This window comes from Grampus griseus (assembly GCF_964374135.1).
Source record: "Grampus griseus genome assembly, chromosome: 14".
NCBI classification, from domain to species: Eukaryota; Metazoa; Chordata; class Mammalia; order Artiodactyla; family Delphinidae; genus Grampus; species Grampus griseus.
Genome location: NC_139008.1, coordinates 83,853,803 through 83,864,609, shown reverse-complemented (window position 1 = coordinate 83,864,609; position 10,807 = coordinate 83,853,803). Strand labels below are relative to the sequence as shown.

Sequence of the window (10,807 nt, the reverse complement as noted above, 5' to 3'; positions counted from 1 at the left end):
TTAGCCAAGAATGAATATGTTACAAGAATGTTCCGGAAGGGAGGCATTGATGAATTGAAAACGTCTAAGGGCTGTTTTGTGTTCTTTGCAACAATATCTCATGAGCAGATGTGGAGGGGAACCCTGTCCTTGGTGGGGAGGCCGGGGAACTCTTCCTTTCCTGGGCATGGGCACCGGCATCTGGCGGTCCACCCTTCCTTGCCCCAGGGGCCGGGGTCTCTGTCTGGACTCAGTGGACACCTTGCTTCGGCCAGTTTAGCTCCTTGGCATACGCCCCTTTGCAGCTTCTGATCTCATGATCGTGCTCCAGACACTTGTTCAGGCCCGGCACCCCGGATCTCCAGCCGATGAAGCCCTGGGTCGTCTTTGGGACTGGGGGGGATGGGAGCACCTGGAATAGAAAGGCAGGGGGTTGAGTCGCCTTGGGCCACAGCAACATGAGGCGTGTCCACGGAGGCATCAGGATCGGTACGCCTGGTGTGGAAAAGACAGAAAGAACCACGGTACTGGCCCCCAAATAGACACATGGGTCAATGGAACAGAACGGAGAGCCCAGAAATGGACCCGCACTTCTATGGGTACTTAATCCATGACAAAGGAGGCAGAATATACAGTGGGGAAAAGGCAGCCTCCTTGATAAATGGTGCTGGGAAAACGGGACAGCAACGTGCAAAAGAAGCGAACTGGTCTACTTCTCACACCATGCACAAAACTAAACTCAAATGGATTAAAGACTTAAAGGTAAGACCTGAAACCATAAAACTTCTAGAAGAAAACATAGGCAGCACACTCTTTGACATTGGTCTTAGCAATATTTGTTTGGATATGTCTCCTCAGGCAAGGGAAAAATAAACAAATGGGACTACGTCAAACTCAAAGGCACCTTCTGCACAGAGAAGGAAACTGTCAACAGAACAAAAAGGCCACCTACCGAATGGGGGAAGATATTTGCAAACGTATGTGATAAAGGGTTAATATCCAAGATATGCAAAGAACTCATACAACCCGGCATCAAAAAAACAAACAACCTGATTAAAAAATGGGCAGAGGACCTGAATAGACATTTTTCCAAAGAAGATATACAGGTAGTTAACAGTCACATTAAAAGATGCTCACTGTCACTAATCATCACACCTGTCAGAGTCACCATCATCAAAAAGACAACAAATGACAAGTGCTGGCAAGGATGTGGAGACAAGGGAACCCTCCTGCGCTGTTGGTGGGAATGGAAATTGGTGCAGCCACTGTGGAGAACAGTATGGAGGTTTGTCAAAAAATTAAAAATAGAACTATCATACTATCCAGGAATTCCACCCCTGGGTACTTACCTAAAGTAAATGAAAACACTAATTTGAAAAGATACATGCAGCTCTACGTTCATTGAACCATTATTTACAATAGCCAAGACAAGGAAGCAACAGAAGTGCCCATCAACAGATGACGGGATAAAGATGTGGTCTATAGGCACAATGGAATATTATTCAGCCATAAAAATTAATGAAATCTTCCCATTTGTGACAACATAGATGGGCACTTAAAAGTGAAATAAGTCAGACAGAGAAAGACAAATACTGCATGATTTTACTTACATGTGGAGTCTAAAAAAACAAAACAAACGGACAAAAATAAACAGAAACAGAGTCATAGAAACAGAGAACAAACAGATGGTTGCCAAAGGGGTGGTGGAGGAGGAGAGGAATGGGTGAGGGAGAGTAAAAGGGACAAACTTGCAGATGCAAACTAAATGAGTCACAGGGATGAAACGTACAGTGTGGGGAACATAGTCAGTAATTATGCAATATCTTTGTATGGTGACAGATCGTAACGAGACTTACGGTGATCATTTTGAAATGTTTAGAAATATTGAATCACTGTGTTGTATAATAAGGACGAACATAGTGTTGTGGGTCAATTGGACTTCAAAAACAAAGAAACTCGTAGAAAAAGAGGTCAGATTTGCGGTTACCAGAGGTGGGGGTGGGGGAGGGGGAATTGGATGAAGGTGGTCAAAAGGTACAGGCTTCCACTTATAAGAAAAACAAGTGCCAGGGATGTAACGTACAACAGGATAAATATTACGGGCACTGCTCTACGTGATACATGGAAGCTGTTAAGAGAGTGAATGCTAAGAATTCTCATCACAAGGAGAAAATAATTTTGTTTCTATTTCTTAAATTTGGTATCTATATGAGAAGATGGACGTTCGCTAAACTTATTGCGATAATCGTTTCATGGTGTACGTAAGTCAACTCATGATGCTGCACAACTTATACTTACTTAGTACTGTATGTCAATTATAGCTTAATAAAACTGGAAGAAAAAATTAGAAAGAAAAGACAGAAAGAAGAGCCAGGGTCCCTAAGTAAGGTGCGCTGAACGTAAGCGCGCTCCGATCAGCTGGCCTCGGAGATCACATTTTCCCTGAAAGTAACGATCACCAAACATGTCTCTTTATCTCGTAATGCTTAACACATTTAATTCACGACCCAAGGAAATAATTTTTATTTGGTAGAAGAGCGAAAAAGAGAAAAAAGTAAGGTGCAGAAATATCAAATACTACAGTTCACAGCGCCCTTTATAAAATACGTGGCAACATTGTCAGATGGTATCCTGGTGGTTATAGGTTTGATTAGAAGGTTTTACGATACGTGTGTGTACACGCACACACACACCCAAACCATAGATGCCACGGGAATGAAAAACAATTGAATTTAATTAAAAACCAGAAGGGAAATGGGATTCTATCTGAAATGAAAAAAACCCCACAATTTTGTTTGTCAATTCCTTGAAATTTGGAAAATTTTTGGAAAATGAGGCTAAATGTTTATGCAGGTTTCTGCCTTCCATTTGGAATAATCTTCTGTTCTGCTCTTATGGGGGGATTTGAACCAAGCCAGCAGTGAGGAATATTTGTTCCAGCAGAAGAACCGAGAGGAAGAGGTTTAGTATGCTTGGGGTTACGAGTTCACGCTTGGCTCAGAGGATCTTTGAGTGAGGCGGTGGCCGGAGGGGACGGTCCTGGTGGATGAAGCCCCTTAACATATATTCTTGCTGAGGTATTAAAATGAATCTCTTGAGAGCCCCCATGCAGGGAGGGCCATGAACATACGCCAACGAGGCCAGAATTTCCTCCAGCGAGCCAGTTCTCCACGATGCTGGGACCTCGGGAACACACGGGACCAGCCTTCAAGTCTATCTCCAACTGGTAAGAGAAATGCAGTCAGAACCCACCCTGGGATGCCACACTTCACCCACCAGATGAAGAGATGAAAACACCACCGTGAACGAGCTTATGGGAGAATCTGTTGTTAATTCTCTGTGAAGGGCAATCTTACCATCATCTACGAAAAATGAAAATGCAAACGCTCTTTGACCTGACAGTCCATCCCTAGGCATTTATCCTAAGACATCCTAATACCTGCACACGCACATACCAAGGCCCTGTTTGTCATAGCCAATGCCTGGACACAGCCTACGTGTCCATCCACGGGGACCCGTTCAGCCACAGCCCCTCCACACCGCGGAAAACTACGCAGCAGTTTAAAAGAATGAGGTCGCTCTCTATATTCTCAGATGGAACGACTCTGAAGACAAACTGCTAAGAGAAAAAAAGATGCATAAAAGATGTAAAATATGGTATAATTTGTGTACGAAGGAAAAAGGGCTAGAACCCTCCACATCCACTTGGATAGACATATTGCATCAGGGGAAGGGTGCAGAGACGGGGGGCAACAGCTCTCAGGACTCGGGGGATGGAAGGAGGCTTTTCACAGCATTGCCCTTTGGGGTATAGGATGCCTGTTAAACCATAAATGTATTTTTTTTTTTTTTTGCGGTACGCGGGCCTCTCACTGCTGTGGCCTCTCCCGCTGCGGAGCACAGGCTCCGGACGCGCAGGCTCAGCGGCCATGGCTCACGGGCCCAGCCGCTCCACGGCATGTGGGATCTTCCCGGACCAGGGCACGAACCCGTGTCCCCTGCATCGGCAGGCGGACCCCCAACCACCGCGCCACCAGGGAAGCCCCATAAATGTATTTTTAAGGGGTCTATCCACCTGAAGAGGGGATGGGAAGGAGGAAGACGGGAGCCATTTCTTCGGCAAGGAAGGAAGCTCAGAGGGAAACAAGCAAAGTACCTTTCTCTGCTGGATCGTGAGACTGACCCTCCACTCCTTCCCCCGTCCACCCCCCAGGCTCTGACAGGGGTGTGGCTTCCACACCTGGCCTTCTCCTGAGCAGAGGCTCACACAGGGAGAAATCATGTTCCGTTTTGTTCTGGTCCCAGGACAGTTCCTCTCTTCTCCCCCCAGAAGGGGATACTGTTCTGCTCTCTAGGTGGGAGCACCTCCTTTGAAAAGATGATGATTCTGGTGACAGCCACCACCCAGCCTGAACAGGCACAGGGGCCATTTGTCAGGATGGCGGAAGGAGGGGCCCAGCTTCCCCAGGAGAAAGGCACTTACGGGGACCGCTCGTGGCCAGGAGAGACAGCAGGGTCCCTCGGGGACCTCGGGGTGGAGGCGGGGGTAGGGAGGTGGCAGAATTAAAACCCAGCAGTGGAGAAATAGCAGAGCCTCTACCTGCCCCGCTTGCCCTGTCGCTGGCCAGCCCGAGGGTTCCAGTCGGAGTTTGTGCGGGCAGAGCAGGTTCCCCACGTGTGTGGTTCATTTGAACAACCACTGCATTTCTGGGCACGTCTCCCAATAAACTTACGGACCGGGAGCAAAACACTGTGTCTACAAGGCTGCTCCTTGCAAACTGGGTACAACCTAGACGTCCAGAGATAGGGGAAGGGTATACAAATCATGGTCGACCCGTACAATGGAGAAAAATGCAGTCAGTAACGTAATATGATTTGGAGTGCTGTAATTAACTGCATGGAAAGATATATAGGGCATATTGTTAAGTGAAAAAAGATTACAAAGCAGCCTGTGGAGTTTGATTTTTAAATATATATATATATATATATATATGCATGTGTGTGTATGTGTGTGTGTTTATTGAAGGAGCAGTCAAAAAATAACATTTAAGAGTATGGCTCTGGAATCAGACCCACTTGACCTTGGGAAAGTTATTCAGCCTTTGTCAGCTTCAGTTTCCTCATCTACCAAATGGGTTTGATGGCCATTATAGCCACTTTCCAGGGATGTTGTGGACATAAGATAACCATGTAAAGCACTCAGTATGGGGAGCAACTAAAGGACAGTAATAAAATAAGAGCTAGGGCTTCCCTGGTGGCGCAGTAGTTGAGAGTCCGCCTGCCGATGCAGGGGACGCGGGTTCGTGCCCTGGTCCGGGAAGATCCCACATGCCGCGGAGCGGCTGGGCCCGTGAGCCATGGCCGCTGAGCCTGCGCGTCCGGAGCCTGTGCTCCGCAACGGGAGAGGCCACGGCAGTGAGAGGCCCGCGTACCGCAAAAAAAAAAAAAAAAAAGAGCAAGCATTTATTGGTGGTATATGGAGGCATAGAAAACATCTGGAAGGAACTCCCCAAAATGTTAACCATGGGTCAGGGTACATACAGATGTTTTAATGTATGATTTATATTTTGCTGTATTTCTAGAAAAATCACTGAGCCTCTATTGTTGTATAATCGGGGGGAACCCTCTCAACATCTCAGTGGAATGCATTCATTCATTCATTCATTCATTCGGCTAACAGATCGTACCCACTGAGCACCCACTACGAACGAGCTGGCCACCCCATCAGACCCTGAGGGCGTCGGGAAAAGAAAATGCAGAGCCTAACACCCCCACCCCTGGCCGCCTTCATCCTGAGTTTTCATCCGCTCTCCCCATCAGGACACAGAAATGCCTTCTCCGTAGCTGGGCAGAGAGCAGAACCCAGGATTAAAGTGACAGATGCATGAGAGGAAACCCAGGGACATACAGAGCTCAGCAACTTCTAGAGACATCTACCCTACATCCACAGCTGATGGGTCTCAGGTGGGAACACCATCTAAGTCTTCACCCCTCTGGACAGTCTGGTCCCTCACTCAGCAACAAGAGCGATCTCTTAAAAAGGCAATTCTCAACACGCCGTGGCCCTGCTTCCCACTGCAAATCGGGCTCAAATCCCAACTCCTTCCTCTGGCCTCTGAGGTCCCGCCCGTGTAGGGACCAGTAACCCGCTGTGTCTTGCATGTGTGCGCTTGGAAAGGGCTGGAAACCCGCCTCCCCGCAGGCCGGGCGCCGCTGTGTTCTTACCTGTGCAGGTGGCTGGGCCCACCAGGAGCAACACAGGAGAAACACCGTCTCCGGTGGGGTTGATTTCTTACTTAGGAAAGTAAGTACTTAAAAGGACTTTGCGAACCTTGATGTATTTCTCCACTGGGGTCACTGGCCGGATGCGGAAGCGCTCGGGAAGCTCGATTTTGGGCTTTGGGGTGGCGGGCTCTTCTTCACGCTCGATCAGCTGAAACACAATCCCCAGGGATGGGGCCCCGCAGGCTGAGACCTTGGAAGCTTCCCCTCACTGCCCCCCCAGGACAAGGCACTTTACAGGTTAGGTGGTGCTCAGATCACAGTTAGAAAGAGGTGGCGTGGGGACTGGTCAACAGGCCAGCTCAGCCCCAGGCCCTTGCAGACTGCCTGTTTACAGCCCTGCTGAGTGATTTGAGAACACGTCACAGGTTATGGACTTAGACTAAAACATGGCAGCAAGGTTCAGGACCAACCTGTAAACTGTGAGGAGAGCTTCCATCCCCCCTTTTAATTTTTAAAGCAACTTTGAACCCTTCAAAAACCCAATTTAATTACACATAAGGAATATTAATATAGACTCTTTTATGCATATTATATTAATAAGGACTCATTTTAGGCATAAAATTTCAAATTGTGTAACTCTCTAAGTATTAAAAAAACTCATTAAGAATGGCATAATTTCAGCGCTAGTGGGACGGGGTGAATTACAAAGGGGCTTTACGCTGCCTAGAATCATGGACATTTTGAATTATGCGGCCTTTGTGCGATTCTGCCTCCCCAGAGAAATGTGGTTTCCTCATGTTGTGTCCTGGAGATCACGTGGAAGGTTGCAAACCACTGGCCGCCATCCCAGTGAAGCTCACACAAGCATTCTGCGAGCCTGTTGGCGTCTTATAAATCCAAGCCACTATTCTAGACTCAGAGATTTCATTAAAGCGTCTGGATTTCTGGACTCTTATTTTATTTTATTTTTTTTTTTGCGGTACGCGGGCCTCTCACTGCTGTGGCCTCTCCCGTTGCGGAGCACAGGCTCCGGACGCGCAGGCTCAGTGGCCATGGCTCACGGGCTCAGCCACTCCGCGGCATGTGGGATCCTCCCGGACCGGGGCACGAACCCGTGTCCCCTGCATCGGCAGGCGGACTCTCAACCACTGCGCCACCGGGGAAGCCCTGGACTCTCTCGAACAGTCAGAAAATACAGCCAGTCTGCTTGCCTGGTAGTCCTCAGCTGGGCTGATGGTGGCTGCCTCTGGATGGGGTCAGTGGTCTCTTTGCTGGTGTCCCCATCACTCCCTATTAATTATGCCTGGTCCTTTTCCTTGTTTCTGTTTCCTATCTGGTGTAGGAAATACCAAGAGTATTTTCCTAATAATCGTGCCGATATTCACTTGGCCTCTCCTCTCTTTCCATCTGAACGTCACAGTCACTCAGTGAGGCAGTGAGGACTGTCACCCCATTTTACAGATGGGAATTCCAAGGCCGAGTGGCCCTGGAATCAGCCAGACCAGCATCTCCCCTTGGTGCCTCTCTTTCTGAGCTGTGTGACTTTGCACTTCTTTGAGCTCAAATTCCTCTTTTAGAAAATGGACATCAAAGAGCACTCCCCTCCGCACAGGGGTTGTCGTGTGGGTTCAATGAGCTGGTTCGGATGAAGCACGTAGAACGTGCCTGGCACATAGTAAGTACTCAATAAATTTGTGAATGGGAGGAAACTTCAGGTGTCAGCCGTCTTCGCCTACAACATGCTCTTTAATTTATTCTTGCAAATTATACACTTCATAACCATTTATTCTTGGAAATGATTGATTCTATAACCTCCGAGCTCATCAAATTTACATTTACCTCCTCGAGGGGGGTCGTTAAAAATCCCCAGTTCGTTGCCCAGTTTTGCCGTGCCTCGTTTTCAGCCTTCAGGCGGTACGTCCTGAAAAAGAAAGCTCTTAAATGCCAGACATTTGAAAAGGGTTAAAGTAGCAAACCCTAAGGTGCAATGGGGAGAATTTTACATTCTTCAATGCATCTGGACTGAAGGATGATTCCGTGTCAGGGAGGAAGCAGGAGTCCCTGTCGCTGGGGACTTCCCACTAATGTAAGGAAGACACATGTCTAAGAACCAGAGATGCTGGTTGGGTGGTACATTGGGGAGCAGACAGAACTGGGACTGACTCTGCCCGAGGGGTCATCTAGGAATGGAATCCTTGTTTTGGGGGCCCCTGGACCTATAGTAATGGGGGAGTGTTAAATCATTATGGAGGTACATATAAAGTTCCTTTGTTTTCAGAGCAAGGACCAGGCCAGAGTGAGTGAGTCCCTGGGATGCAAAATTTAAGGAGGTGCCCACTCTCAGGTTCCTGCAAGCACAGAGCCAGCACCTGCATGATCTTGAGATGGAGTCCCCCCCTTAACTATTGCACTCCAGATGCCTCACTCATCCCACCCTAATCCTGGCCTTGCTTTTGCTCCACATTGAATATAATTTATACATAACTACCTAGGAGCTGAACTGAATTGCAATTGAAGAGCGGGTGTGTTACATTTTGCAAAAATCTGATTAAACATTTATTCATTTTGATTTTCAAGTTTCTTTTCCTATTTTGGAATCAATATCTGCACCCCAAGCCCCCTCTGATGTCTCAACAGTTTCAGAGGCCCTGGCCAAACTCTTTCCCTGGACACTGAGCATCTAAAGCAGAGTCTATTTCCAAGGGAGCTGTAACATGAGACAAAAATATGAGTCATATATGTAATTTAAAATTTTCTAGAGCCACATTTTAAAAAAAGTAAAAATAAACAGGTAAACTTAATTTTGGTATCACTTTTTAGGGGCATGAAGTTTTCGAAATCTAGTATTTTACATTTACAGCTCATCCCAATTTGGAATAACCACGTTTCAAGTGTTCAAGTTTGGACATGGGACAGAACAGTCTAAGGGCTTAATTGGCTCTGTTCACACAGGAGGGGCCATCTGATTTGGGTCTTGAAGGATGAGTAGGAGTTTGTTTGGTGGGGGAAGAGAGAAAAGGGCATTCTAGGCAGAGCAAACAGACCCTGCTAATACCCTGCTAGGTAGTATTTCCTATAGTGGGTACTTGGATAAAAATAAAGATTTAAAAAATAATAATAGCATGTATTTATTGCAAATAATACTGGCTTTCCATTTTCAAGAGTGATATAAAGTTTCCTATAAAAATAAGTTCACTAAGTGAAACAAAGCTAATTTAAAGAAAAATATGAAGTGACTATTACAGGGTTTTCAAGGAAATGGTAAAAGTCATAGAGATGACAATAGGATAACTGAAGTTTAAGAGGTGAGCCATGATGGTTTGTTGTTGCTAATATTTACTTACTTGCATCTAAATTAGTAACTTCCCATACCCGTTAAAACTTCAAAGAGATGGGATACTATTTAGCAATGGGATAGAATGCCAAATAAAAACAACCATTACAGATGTCTGCTGAACATAAATCTTTGAGAAAACGGATCTATTCTTTAAATTAAAGCTTCTTGTTCAAAAACCAGGACAAGCAAGCGAGAATGTGACGTGCTCTCATTCGAACTGAACAAACATTAAGATGTTTTAAGCATTTGGTAAATATTAAAAATAAGCACACATCAGTCGTATCTCAACAAGCAAAGCTTTGCAGCGGGTTGTAAAGGCAGATGCAAACTCTTTCACGCCTTTGTGGTGTGCCTAAGAAAAGAAAAAGAAAGGCTCTTTCGTCCCTAACACTGCCCCCTTTCCGCAAGGCCCCCCGACCCCCTCCAGGGCACGCTCTTCGCGCCCAGAGGTCGATCACCTCCAGGACTTGGTGGGGAAACTGAGGCGGCCAGGTTGAACACTTCAGGTGGGAACGGCCCAGCCCACTGGGTTCCCGGTTCCCGGGCGTTACCAGATCTCGTCCTGGGCCACGAGGTTCATGCGCTCGGCCTCGGCCCTGCTCATGGGCTTCTGCGCCATGGGGCCTGGGGTCTTGGAGCGCCCGGCACCCTCGGCCATTGGGTTCAGCGTCTCACGTCGCCTAGGAGACGGGTTGCCAAGCAACGCAGGACGCGCAGGCGGTGGCGGCGCAGCACCTGGCGAGGTTGTGGCCGCCTGGCTCCGCGGCTTCCGTGCGCCCACTGCCATCTCAGTCCGCAGCTGCGCTCTTCGCCCGCCTCCCTGCCCACCTGCCGGCTCGCGGGCGCAGCAGCCCTTCTCTGCGGAAAACCTCGGGGAAACCTCAAGACCTTACATTCCCTCCTCCCTTTAAAATTGAGACCTGCAAGTATACAGGCCAAGTGGACCAACCCTAAGCGTACCGAGCTTAATGGATTCCGTCATAGAGACCCCTGTAGCCACCGCCTGGGTTACGAAATAGGTCACTCGACGCCCCGCCCCCCAGCGCCCGTCGACTTTTCTCGGCAGAGATTTGTTTCATCACAATTTGAACATTGTGTAAGCGGAATCATCCTGGTGTCGTTTTTGCCTGGCTTCCTTGGTCCAGTGTTACGTTTGAGTGGTTCATCCATGTCGCTGCGAGTAGCCGGGGTGTGTTCACTTCGATGTGGGCGTCACTGGGGCTGAGTTTTGGGGCCTCCATGAAAGTGCTGCTGTGAGTTTCAGCG

The 10,807-nt window shown here is 47.7% G+C and overlaps 1 protein-coding gene across 1 annotated transcript; it reads right to left on the bottom strand.

Annotated features, from left to right (window-relative positions):
* Positions 1–229: 229 nt before the first annotated feature.
* CIMIP1 (ciliary microtubule inner protein 1) lies at positions 230–10,178 on the bottom strand (the record flags this gene model as incomplete). The annotated part of the gene is made up of 4 exons (XM_082670066.1): positions 10,093–10,178; positions 8,044–8,125; positions 6,311–6,412; positions 230–391 (listed from the first exon to the last, which is right to left on the bottom strand). Exons 1-4 carry the CDS (start codon positions 10,158–10,160, stop codon positions 230–232), a joined length of 414 nt encoding a protein of 137 aa, XP_082526192.1. The 5' UTR covers positions 10,161–10,178.
* Between the last annotated feature and the right edge of the window lie 629 nt (positions 10,179–10,807).